The sequence below is a fragment of the Lynx rufus genome, unplaced genomic scaffold (genome assembly GCF_022079265.1).
Source record: "Lynx rufus isolate CCGP_SWC_20201006 ecotype Redwood Valley unplaced genomic scaffold, mLynRuf1.p SCAF_11, whole genome shotgun sequence".
Lineage (NCBI taxonomy): Eukaryota > Metazoa > Chordata > Mammalia > Carnivora > Felidae > Lynx > Lynx rufus.
Window position 1 is genome coordinate 37,055,939 of NW_025814825.1, and position 13,836 is coordinate 37,069,774.

General features: G+C 38.3%; 1 protein-coding gene across 1 annotated transcript in view; it reads right to left on the minus strand.

The window, feature by feature from the left end:
• The window catches only part of TM9SF3 (transmembrane 9 superfamily member 3), a 66,206-nt gene that overhangs the window by 33,191 nt on the left and 19,179 nt on the right, over positions 1 to 13,836 (minus strand). Inside the window, exons 3-6 of the mRNA XM_047073222.1 lie at positions 11,955 to 12,077; positions 8,458 to 8,618; positions 7,149 to 7,226; positions 1,052 to 1,183 (exon numbers count right to left, since the gene is read on the minus strand). Of these exons, the coding sequence (XP_046929178.1) occupies positions 1,052 to 1,183; positions 7,149 to 7,226; positions 8,458 to 8,618; positions 11,955 to 12,077 (494 nt within the window). The remainder of the gene's footprint in view (positions 1 to 1,051; positions 1,184 to 7,148; positions 7,227 to 8,457; positions 8,619 to 11,954; positions 12,078 to 13,836) is intronic.

The window sequence follows — 13,836 nt, forward strand, 5'->3', positions numbered from 1 at the left end:
AAGTATCTAAAACATTATTTCTTAAATATCAGTCCCTTAAGATAATCTGGCTTTTTGCCTGGGGGTGATCCTGGTCAGACATGTCTAAAAAGCACCAAATACATAATACACATTAACATATTAATTCAGTTTTAACCTGTTTAACTCTTTTCCAAACTTATTTAATGATGGAATGTATCTACATAGCACAGCCATTAATATTTTACAGAACACACTTTTGCTCATTTACAACATTGTATATAATATAGCAAAAGAATTTAGAAAGTGAACCTGCCCTCTGAACCTACTAAACCAAATGTAAATGAATCCTTTCGCCCACTCCCTGAATTTAATGCAGTATTTAACAGTATTAGAGAGATGTCAATACAGGTCTACAACTTCATAGCTACAATTCTGAAATCAAAAGCTCTGAAAACTGGAAGTCTGCTTCAGAGTTGGACACATTCTTATTTGGTGGCAAAACCTGGTGCCACCAGGTGCCACCATTCTTATTTGGTGGCAAAAACAGTGAAGAGGTTATTTGTACTGTATACTTATCTCACTTAAGGTGAACATTCAATGTTTTGCTGGAAAAAAAATTAATATATTTGATTATGGGGCACGTAATCAGAATATGTAAAAACAATATATTTGATTAGAGATCCCTCAGGAACTTTTACACCTTTCTAAAACCTGAAAATTCTGCTTTTTTTTTTTTTTTTTTTTAAATAGGGAACTAATTGTTTTTTTTTTTTTTTAATTTTTTTTTTTTCAACATTTATTTATTTTTGGGACAGAGAGAGACAGAGCATGAACGGGGGAGGGGCAGAGAGAGAGGGAGACACAGAATCGGAAACAGGCTCCAGGCTCTGAGCCATCAGCCCAGAGCCTGACGCGGGGCTCGAACTCACGGACCGCGAGATCGTGACCTGGCTGAAGTCGGACGCTTAACCGACTGCGCCACCCAGGCGCCCCTGAAAATTCTGAATTCTGACACTCATGTGACTTACATGCCAACATTCAAAATAAGAGTTAAATCATTTTTATAAATAAATGTAAAACGTTTGCTCACCATATCATCCATTTCTTCTTCTTTACTGTACCTGGCATAATCTTTTCTTAGAGTTCTCATTAAAATCATTGAAACTAAGCCCACCAAGAAGATAACCATCATGAAAGAGTTGAAAATTGAGAACCAATGAATCTAAAATAACAGAAAATAACACATTACTGACATGAATTATTAGTCACAAAATTCATAGGCTGCATGATGACAACAGCATGTTAGTGCAAAAAAAAAAATAATCTTTTAAAACTTTTACATAAAAATCCAAACTTGAGACTCACTGGGGATGAGTATTCACTACGCAAAGAGATTGGGTTTCTTTACAGTAAACTTCAGATGCATTAAAACCATGATATTGTATACAGATTTTCACAATCAATTTTACTGTACAAAGTACAATCTGACCACACAGCATATGCTAGTTAGCATTACACAGAAAGAACACAGACTTTGGAGTCAAACAGGCCTCGGTTTTAACCCAGATTCTGCCGATTTTCTGGCTATGTGACCCCAGTTCTCTATATCAAAAAGGAAGCCAATAATACTATCCTGATTTGTATGGTTTAACAACATGTATAAGAAGTATGATACCATGTCTGGCACAGAGCAGCAAATATTCAAAAAATGTTAGTTCCCTTCCCTCTAACTGAGCAACAACATGAAAACCTCCTTAGGACACCAAGACTGAACCATCACAGTTGGCTGCCCTGGATTTAGTCCGCCTTCCTGAATGTATGCTTCACTTGCTCCCAGTTCATCTTCTCAACTCCATCACCTTATCCACTCCCTTGTAACTCTGCTACCCGCAGGAGAGAGAACAACGAGATACCCCGCTGTGTCCCGATGTTCCCAAGACTCTTGACTTTTATTTCACCCACACATCTGTCACAGATTTATGTCCACACTCTGGCTTATAATCACAAGGCACCACTGTATCTCTGAGTGCATCTCAGAACTCAAAGCATCTGACTTCAAATTCCTTTATATTTTAATTCCCATAAGTTCCTTAAGGATGGCTTCAAAATTTCACCTCTCTCACCAAGGCCCCCATTTCCTTTATTTTTCTGCATTTATCTTCCTAGCCTTTCACTCCTTCCATCAATTTCCTAGATGTTGCCTCCTCTTAAGTCAAGCCTTCCCCTAAGCTTTACACCTCTTTCATTCCTTGAGGTGTTTTTGAGGTGCTTTGTGCTCTCATCTTGCACCCCTAAATTTGCACCTTTCTCCATCATCAGCAATCTCCAAAAGTCCCTATCTATAATGCTATCTACTCCCCGGTGTGGTTATATGGCTCAAACAAGGTAATAAATGTAAAGCATATAGCTTAGTGCCTAGCTCATAGTAAAACACTGAAAAAATTGACAAGCTGCTATTTCTATTAATATCTTTTAAAGTGCTTGTTTGATCTTCTGTCCCCTCATTCTTCCCATCTTCTTCTTACCTCCCTCCTTTCAATGCCAATACTTTTCAAATGAGACGACACATACTACTTCTCCCCTCCCACCCGGCCTCCCCCAAATGATAGAATCTCACCATGTCCCACGAAATGTCTCTTACAGGCCTGCAATGAACTTTTAAACTGATTCAGCAGTCAATGAGCTGTCCACTCTCCCTGCCACATCGGACCTCTACTGCCAGTGCACCATTCTCCCTGACTGACTGCCCCTTCTCCTCTTTCATCTTCGGTGCGTGCTCCTCCCACCTTATGAACGTTTCCAGAAGCTCCAATCTTGGTACTCTGCTGTGACTTCTTCAGACTCTCAGAACCTATAACTGGTGTTCCAATGATGATGGTAACACCCTCACCCTCAACCCCCACCGGGACCCAAATCTCTAGCCTTCTTCCTCATTCATGTTTCGCACTTGTACTAAACATCATCGTTTTTAGTTCAATGCCTTTCTGGAATTTCAGACTTAGACTGCCCTAAAGTAAACTCATGATCTTCTGCCTCACATATAACTAACTTGCTTCTGATTTCTAACTGCTGCTAATGGTACTAACACTTGGCTTTGAAAGTTTAGAATTATCTCTGCCTCTTCCTTCTCCTTAATCCTTCCTAAGTAATAATTAGTAAGCTTTTGTTTTCCTTTGATATGTCTCTTGTATACCTATCCCTTCCTCTCCATTCCCATCCCATTACCTCACACCTGGAAGTAGCCCTAATGGTTTCCTAATTAGTCTTCTTTAATCATGGTCTCTGCCCTTCCTTCCAATCTATCCGAAAAAAGTTACCCGATCTTTCTGAAACATCATTTTCATATACCACTTCTCTATTTTAAAACTGATGGTGACATTCCCTATTTTCTCACATATCAAATCTAAACTATTTTCCCTAATATTCTGTACCCCTTGTAATATGGCTCCCTCACCTTCTCTAGCCAACCTTTCACTCCACTGCATCCTACATTCCAATCAGGCCTATCCTTCTTCAGCGACCCACAAGTACAGCACACTCGTGTCCACCTGTATCCTTCTCATAATTTCTTCTCACATAGGATCTACTTCTATCCATTTCTGTAAATTCTACCTACTGTTTAAAGCCCAACTCAAAAACCCTCCCTTCTATAAAACTTCTCATCTACATATCCCATTAGTCATAGATGTACTCCTGCTCTAAACTCCTACAGGTACATACACAGAATATTTAACATGAAGGATGTACTGTCTTGTACTTAGGACAGATTTTAACTTGGGCCAGTATGCTGAGTATGCGCACTAGGGTGAAGGGCAGCCTTGGCTCTGTTCCCCACCCTGACACTTCAGGCAAGTGACAAACTCTGTGGCTCTCCCTGAAGAACAGGAAACGGTCAATTGCCTCTGCCTCTTCATAAAATCATTTTTTCCTCCATTTAATAATTTATTTATTGAATACCTACTAAAATTATAAAGGAAATAATGAATGTATTGTTTTGAAACATGTGCAATAAAGGATTACATAAGATTTAACATAAAAGTATCATTCAAGATTTTTCAAAGGAGTCTGCAATTATAGGTTTCTCCAAAGATTTGATTTTGTTCCACCCTGAGAAATTAATGACCCAGAAAAGGACAAGAGAGAAAAATGATACAGATGTTTCATATCTTCTTTCAGTCAATTTACCAAATTTTTGAAAAGAAAAGAAGTTTTATATAGTTACTATTTAGTAGTAAGAAAAATACAACTAAAATGCAAAACTTTCAACAAAGCTCCCTGCTATTTTCTTATCTAAGATACAAATTTTAAACCAATACCTATTAAAATGTACTATCAGCCTGACATTTTATAATATTCTGATTCCAAAAACTACAAAATACTATTACGATTTTGAAATTATTGTAGCAAGAGAAATATTTCTTAAAAATAATAAAGAAACTAGGGGCACCTGGGTGGCCCAGTCGGTTAAGCATCTGACTCATGATCAGATCAGGTCATGATCCGATTGGCTCACATCATGATCTCACGGTTTCATGGGTTTGGGCCCTGCGTTGGGCTCTGTGCTGACAGCGTGGAGCCTGCTTGGGATTCTCTCTCCCTCTTTCTCTCTGCCCCTCCCTAACTTGTGCTCTCACTTTCTCTCAAAATAAATAAGCATTAATAAATTTAAAAAAACAAAAACTAATAAGGAAACCAGATGTCACAAAGGGGTCACTATGAACGGCTGACTCCAGCACCTCCTAGTGTTGCTAACCCTAAAGCAGCACCCCAGGTTTGCCATAAATTTTATAACACTGGAGAGAAAGAACTAACTGTACCCCAGTACTACCACTTATTAAGCACCTGCTATGTGTCAAACACTGAACTAGGTGCTTTATATGCACTATCAAATGGACTATCACAACTCTGCACACTGTGACGATCCTTGCTTCATTATTAAGGAGACAGAGCTGAGGAACTGAGTAATGTGACCACAGTTATAGTGGGTGGCAGAGACAGAATGTGTATCCAGCTCGAGCTCTTAAGCCTGTGCTTGTAGTCACTGTCCTGGAAACAATCCCTGCTCTTACACAGTAGATCCTACCCCTCCCGCCTACTGAAGGAACATACCGCAGTAATTCTCCTCCCTCTCTGCTGCGCTGTTAGCTTTGCACTCACTGCTGAACACTTCCACGCATGTTTCTCTTTATCTCAAAAGAAAATCTCCGGACTCTATCCTTCCTACTACTACACCATTTCTTTGCTCCCTTTAGCTGCCAAACTTACAGTCTCCAAAACCTCTCCTCCATGCTCTCTTATACCAGCTCTGTTCAGATTTTGTCCCACTCCTATACCAAAACCGCTCTTTGTCAAGTTCACTGATGACTCCAAATGAATTCAACAGTCACTTTCACCTTACCTGACCCAGCAGCAACAATCCAGAACCAATCTCTCTATCCTCCATGATACACTTTCTTCATGTGGCTTCCAGAACACCACACAAGCTTTTTTTTCCTCCCTCCTCTACTGGTATCGCCTCAGAGCCCTGAGGGGCTTCTCCTACTCTTCCCCTAAGCTTTTCTTACTGCCCCAGGACTCAGTCCTTGGCCCTCTTCTATTTATACATACTCTTCCTTGGTGATTGCATCCAATCTCATGACTCCTTCAAGGCTGTACTCAAATGTCCACATCAGAGGCTTACCCTGAGCACCATATTCAAACCACAACTAGCCTTGCCTGTGGCATTCTTGCTCACTGCTCTTTTTTGATGGACGTATCTTTGAACACACTATAGCCTTAACTTACCATGTTTATTACATGTCTCCCCCTACAAGAAGGGTAAACTCCAAGAGGGTGCAGATCTTTGACTTTCATTCTCTAATGTATTCCTCTTACTCACTACTGTGCTTGACACATAACAGGTGCTCAATTAATAACTGCTGAAAGGAGAAATATGCTACACCGCTCTACTAGTGAAAATGCCAAATGGCAACCTTTCCCCCAAGTCACCACTACCCGATGGCACGAGAAACAAGGCAGGCTCAGGTGTTCCAGTAGGGAAGTTAGTTGAGAGCCCTCATATTTTCAGATATTATCTAAACGTTGAAGTTATTTGTGCCTCTACCTTCAAACATGTTCAGAACTACCTAAACACTATATCTGAAAAGAACACACCAGGAGTAGGGAAGTGGAGATTGGGGCGGAAATTTTAGGTCCAGGAGTAGCATGCTAAATCATTCAGCAATGACTAAATCCCAAATAGCTTAATTTTTTCTCCTAGGACCCAGAGGAAGATTAGAAGTAGTGACAGGTTCTGGTGAAGTGTGGCAGCAATGATACAAATTTCAAACCACAAAAGCTTCGGAGCCATCTCAAACACAGATTACTAAGAAACTTCAGAATTCCACTCTAAAAGATCAGGTCAAAAGGCATAAGCTGCAACTCAGGAAAAAAGTCAGAAGAATGGATACATCTCCTTATATCATGTTGTCCTTTCATCTCCATCCTTGAAGGAGGGAACCACTAAGATAAAAACTTTTTTCCTGTAAAAAACCAAAGCTACCACCTGTACAAAACCAGCCAACAATGCCACTGGACTAGACTTACAATCTGAGCTCCATCTTGTATGTACTGGTGGGGGATGAGGGGCATTTCTTCCCATTCTTGATGTTTCTTTTTGTGTGGAAAGATTTCCATCAGCAAATGGTCTTTGGTCTTACTCCACTCTCATCCCTTCCTTCCTTTCCTAAAGGATACACACATTCTGCTCTGTTTGTCCACATTTAAGTTTCCTAAGGGCAGGTGCCCATATACAGAAACTTGCAATAGTCCAGCACTAAGTGCGAGAAGTCGGTCTAATTCTGAATTTCAATATTAAGAAGCCCACCTGTCCAAAGACAGAAGTCACATTTTCCAATATTAGCCTCATTAATAACAAAAGTGATATCCTGGCTTTTGGTATGTTGTATCCTTCCCTGGGGTTACTCAAAATCAGTTTAAAGCACAGGCATGATGAAGAGGGCTTTTGACTGCTTCCCTTCAACTCTCTATCACCCTAGGACTCTAAGCTCACCTGTGAAATCACCACTAGCCCAATGTTTGAACTCCATGGCCTTAGCACAGTGCCTTGCATATGGCAGATGCTCACTAATGTTTGTTAAACTGACTGAAACACATAATGAATGTCTTAAAAGATACAATTTACCTACCCTGTGTTGAAAAAAGGATGGATCAAGATATTTGTCAAATCGATCCTCAAATTTTACATCTGACTTTTTCCACTTGACCTGAAAAAAATTTTTTCACACGAAAATAAAGGCCAGTAAACAAATTAACAAGCTAACAAAATTCTGAGCACAATTAGGGAAGATTTACATAATTGGAATAGGAAACTAGAGAAATGGTGGAAAGTTACTGCCAATTTGAGAAGCTGAAACACGTACGATAAAAAACCAACTTTCCTCTCTGTGTATTAAAACTTCCAACTTTACCTAGAGGGATCATTTCAGTTTCCAAGGACATTAATATAAGTATTTGCTACTTATATACTCTGACCTGATAAATTGATAAGAACTGAATCAAGGGGTCCCTGGGTGGCTTAGTCAGTTGAGCATCCGACTTCAGCTCGGGTCATGATCTCACAGTTCGCGAGTTCAAGCCCCGCGTCAGGCTCTGTGCTGACAGCTCGGAGCCTGGAGCCTGCTTCAGATTCTGTGTCTCCCTCTCTCTCTCCCCCTCTCCCACTTGCTCGCGCACTCTCTCTCTAAGATAAATGTTAAAAAGAAGAACTGAACTAATTAGACCAATTAAAATAAGAATCCACCCATCTTTGACATTAGACTGCATTAGTTTTATTACAATTATCAAACTTCTTTATAAGTTCAGTTCCCAGAAATATCATTTGTACTAAGTACATATGCATAAGCTTAAAAAACTTAAAAACTGGCTACTACCAATGGACTCATTCCAGTTATCAGGGAAAAAAACTGGCAAAGAGAGAGGCTACCTACATCAGATTTTTCTTCTTTCCACTATTTTTAATCCTAATGGAACAGAATTAACTTGACAGTTGCAAAGGGCTCTGACAAGCTCTTACTCTGCAGGAGTATCTTATTCCAACTGATAAAGCAAAACATGGTAAACTATACCCATCCAGCAATTTTCAATACAGCATCATCTCTATCTGCAACAGTAAAAAGGAAAGAGAAACAACAAGGCATACTACAATCTAAAAATGTAACCATGGAATACATGGCTGGGTTAGCTATAACTGCTCAGTTATAATGGTAAAACTTTGCCATAGCCAATGAGAAGTCCTGCATATGTGTACCTCTATCTAATACAGACCTGAGGCAAATCTTCCCCCTGCTTGTAGGAGGCTTACTTACATGCATTAAGGAAACAGTCTTAATAATATTCTGTTGCACCCTACTTTCATTTACTAAAGTAGTAAAACACACTTTACTGTTGCTATCAGGTCACAAACACTCATTAATGTATAATTATTTTAATACTTACTGAATATGACATCTGGATTTTAGTATTGGGAACAAGTTTCACCTTTCCTTCACTAGTTAGATTAACATCAACAATTCGATTTCCATTAAAACCTATTTCAAGTTTTTTGTAGGTCCAAAGATAGTAATCTTCTCCATTTTCATCTGCTTCACCAACAATACCTACAAAAGAAATAATACTTTATACAAGGTAATATCACTTAATATTTAAAATATATTAGAGGCTAAAAGCTCATAAAAAAAGTTCTTATAAACAAACAATATTTGAGGAATATTACCATTATTCCTCATGGTTAGAAAAAGGCAAAAGTATAGGCTGGAATTCTACTCTTTGTTAACTACTTGGCAAACATAAACCATAGCCACACCATGAACAGTTCAGCATAACCTGTCACTACTGATACTCAAAGTTCATGCTTTGTCATGAGTATCACCTTCATTGTAATAATTATCACCTTATATGTATATACTTCCTAACACCTGAAAATTTCAGGGAAGTACTATGTCATCATCTGGCACAGTCATCCAGTTAGTAGTGGCCAAACTAAAATTAAGTTTCCGTTCCCTAGAGGCCCAATCCAGTACTTTCTCTAATAACCTACACATTCCTAAATAAGCTTCACATAGGCGTTTATGGGTACCAAAACTTAAAATGTCTCTTCTTTATGTTTCAAGCACTGGCCCCATCCCTGGGAAAACATCAAAATGAAGAGTGTTGAAGATAAATGTTAATGAGGCAGTTTAAAATGATCATTCTGGGGCGCCTGGGTGGCGCAGTCGGTTAAGCGTCCGACTTCAGCCAGGTCACGATCTCGCGGTCCGTGAGTTCGAGCCCCGCGTCGGGCTCTGGGCTGATGGCTCAGAGCCTGGAGCCTGTTTCCGATTCTGTGTCTCCCTCTCTCTCTGCCCCTCCCCCGTTCATGCTCTGTCTCTCTCTGTCCCAAAAATAAATAAACGTTGAAAAAAAAAAATAAAAAAAAAAATAAAAAAAAAATAAAATAAAATGATCATTCTGATCACAATTTCAGATACTGGAGGAAGACCCGAACAGTGTCAGGGCAATAGGTGGTAGCTAGGGATCTCTCTCGTGTGCCCTCATACTGTCAGCTATTTATCTAACGTTCCCTACCAAAACCTATATACTTCCCAAGAACCTTATACTCTAAAAGTGACTCCTTTCCTCTATGGTTAATGCATCTCATTAAAGTAGTAGGGGAAAAAAAGATCCTTTCTTATTAAGGAGTATTTGCTTATTAATCAAAGTTGTTCTCTCAAATTGATACAAATTCAAGGAATATAGTTTCATTGTATTTGGGGTTGCAGAGGGATAATGAAATCCTTCTAATAATTTCATCAAGGTTTATTTACCTACGTACTCTGAAAACTCTGGGGTAGAGACAATTACACCAAATAAGCTATTCTCTGAGGGTTGTTTTGTTTTGTTTTTGAGAGAGAGAGAATGTGAGTCGGGGACAGGGGGAGAGGGGGAGAGAGGGGGAGAGAGAGGAAGAGAGAGAGACAGAGAGAGAGAGAGAGAGAGACAGAGAATGAATCTCAAGCAGGCTCCACGCTCAGTGCAGAGCCCAACATGGGACTCAATCCCACAACCCTGGGATCATGACCTGAGCCGAAATCAAGAGTCAGGCACTCAACCGACCTGGGTTGAACCACTCAGGCACCTCTCTCTAAGGGGCTTTAAAAAAAGATTGTGAAATATTTACCCCAAGAAAAAGCTAAGTAAGGATTTTTTTCTGACAAGAATTTTTGTAGTTCAGACATCCTAGGACACCCAAACGTATCTTTCCTAAACACGACAGACCCTGGAATCCCAGGGCTAAAAAAGATTTATTTTAACAGGAAAGCACAATTGCCATGTTGCTAAGGAAATCCACAGAAATGACCAAAAAAAACTATGGTCATAAAAGAAACCCAAAAGCAATGGAAAAAGAACAGGAGAGGAACTTGCTCTCCCACCAAAAACAGAGGAAACCCTGACTAATGGGTTCTTCTGAACTACAGGCTCACAAATCTTGAGCGACTATTCAGCACATCTTCCTGCTACCCTCAGAGCTGATCACAGAAATGTCTGTGTTAATGTTAACACTAATTATAGTCATTAATATGAAATGCTTACTATTTATACCTAATTAACATGCAACAGAGTAGCAATGATGCATACAATTACATCTTGAGATTGACTTTCTTACAAATTTCATCTTAGAACCACGTTAGACTCTGGTCTGATATGTTCAGTATTTCAGTTTGCTGCTCAAGAATATAGTGGTCTGCCAACAAATTAAAGAATCAGAATGTTTATTATATATAAGAACAGGTGTCCAAAGGGGGAAAAAAACCCACCAAGAGAATAATATGATCAAACATGCTGGTTATCATAGCATAATGATTTAATTTCATCATATTCTTAACAAGTTCACCACCTTCACGTAGCTCAACCAGCTATGGGACTCTCCCCACCTCGTCAGTAGCATACATATCTGGCAGAGCTCTGTGCCTTGCATGCTGTCACTCATATGAGACACAAAGGGACACAGAGCAGCTGTGGTCCCCAAATGCACTGCCAATTGCAGTAAGTACTCAACTACTCTTTCGAATAGTCACTTCCCACCCTCTTTAGAATATTCGCTTACTTTATACTGACTTGCAATACTAACTCATTTCAACAGTACATGGATGTGAATTCCTTTACCTAATACTGATGTTCTCCTGCAAAGCTGCATGTCAATATATCCTTCAAAGAAAAAAAACCAACTAAAATAATCTAATCAAGTCCAGCACAAGCAGAGTTTGGATTTTGTATAGGTTTATATTAACTATCCATCAATACAGAAAAATAAGAGCTAAAACACTAAAATGTTTTTAGGGGTGCCTGGTTGGTTCAGGCAGTAGAGACATGACTCACGATCTCAGGGCTGTAAGTTCGAACAGGGTGTAGAGATTACTTAAAAATAAAAATCTTAAAAAAAAAAACATGAAAAAAATTTTAAACATACAGTGTTAGGAATCTGCAAAACAAGTCGCTCAGGAGACTGTCTTATCTAAAACCATACTACCACAGTTCCACATGAGAGAAAGCCCAAATAAAACTTCAAAATCCTATTTAGTTCCTTTGATTATATATGACAGAATAAGTTAAAATAAGATATACAAAAATGGGGGAAGGGAAGATATTTCAGATTGTTCAAAATGCCTTTTAATTCCTTAAATCTGAAAAGTTATACTATATAAAAGTTGTATTTTGAGGGAGTATCATATAAGGTTTGGCAACGTTAAAACCCTTTCAAGCAACAGGGATCATAAAGAGTCATAAACTGTATGATCAACAAGGGATCATAAAATTGATGTTAAAATAATTCCGTGGAAAATAGTGAAAACTCATTTACTGATTCAGTGTACAATCAATCACCTTAAGAGTCATTACATAAGTCATGCTTATTATGCAAGTATGCCCAAACTTTAAATGGAACATATAATACCTACCCCATATTGGTAAGTCATCTATGTACATCTGGTACCAGTAGTGATTTTTAATAGCATACACAAATGCATCTCTCTTTTCTTTATCTAAGTCAATTTCACAATAAGTGGCTGGCATCACATCATCTGCATAAAATAAAAATTGTGAATTAGCACACTGGTTTGCAAAATAGAGGAAAAATTACACAAGAAAAAGCCAACATTTCCTTAAGTTAAAATTTGTATTCATAACAGTTGAATTTGGATGATAATTATAGGAGGATTCATTCAGTTGATAATTCTTTCCTTTTTAATGAATGTTTTAAGATTTTTCAAAATAAAAGAATTTAACCATCTTTATTTTCAAAGACTATCTAATTACATGAAGAAATTTTCCCTTGTATAAAGAAAATTATACAAGAACATTTACAAAATAATTTTAAAATGAATAATTTGCTTTTAAAAACAAAAATAAAAAAGCTTACAATACACAGGAAAGTTCTCATTTAATGTACATAAAAACTCAAAAATATGATCCTAAATAGAACAACTTCTAGCTGTAAGATCTCTGAGATAAATATTCATTTTAACATTCTTGGAAATGCAAGTCACTGGAGGCCATAGATTCTACGAGGAATTCTAGAGACTTTTCATAATTAGAAAGATTAAAATACAACCTCCATCTAGCAGGTGTCACTGTTTATTAATTACCCAAAGGTCCCATAGAGATGAGTCATTTCCACTTGAATGCTTTAAAAAATACTGCTACCACAATACTGTTCAGATGGTCTCTAACCTATAAACCTTTCAAAAATGTGCTTTCAAAATGGGCTTAAAAATAAGTGCTAGGGATACAACGTACAACGTGATGACTATAGCTAACACTGCTGTATGACATAGGAAGGTCTTTAAGAGAGTAAATCCTAAAAGTTCTCATCACAAGAAGAAAATTTTTTTCTTTCTTCTTTTCTTTTTATCTATGTGAGAATATGGATGTTAGCCCAACTTATTTGTGGTAATCATTTCACAATATGTGTGAATCAAACAATCATGCTTGTATGCCTTAAACTTCTACAGTGATATATGCCGCTATTTCTCAATAAACTGGAAAAAATGTGCTTATGGTCATTAGTTTCTAAACAAAATAAGACCAAACCCAAAAAACCTGCAAACACTCTAGATGTCCACTTAAATGACTAAATTGTTTTTGTAGATTACTTAGGCAATTAGAATGATAAATCCTAACAACAACAACAACAACAACAACAACAAGAAAGCACAGTTGTTTAAGGTCTCCTGTATTATATTATTGGTTATTTTGAACTTGAAATGCAATTCCCCCTAAGAAACAATGTTAAATTTCTTAAATCTTGATTAAAACTTCCTAAACATAAATTGCAGCTGAACCATGATTAATAGCCAGCTATATTATTTCCACGAGAAACAGCAATCTGAGTTATGACACTAGCAACATGTCTTCCCAATCCTCAACAAGAACAGCTTTCCCTTATTAGAGCTCAGTCCAGAGTGGGTACCCCAAAATCATAACACCAAGACGGCAGGAAACACTGAAGTCCATGAAAGACAGATAGGGAAATACTCTCACTCCCAAAGTAGAAGAAGAAAATTGCTGTCGCCTCCAACAATGGCTCCCACACAGACTTCCTTTCCACCCAAGGCCCTTTCAGGCAGCAAGGAATTTAGGATTTTCATAATGGCAAAAACTGAGACAGAGCAGAGAAGGGCAGGAGGGTTAGGACACGAGATTGCTAGAAAGGGTTCCTACAGCAGGAACTAGAAGAACTGGTAGCAAGAGGTCTCCAGATTTCCAGAGTGTGATAATGCACAAAGGGCAGCAGGAGACTACCGCAATGAGGGGAGAAAGAACCACAGGAAGGTCCAGGCT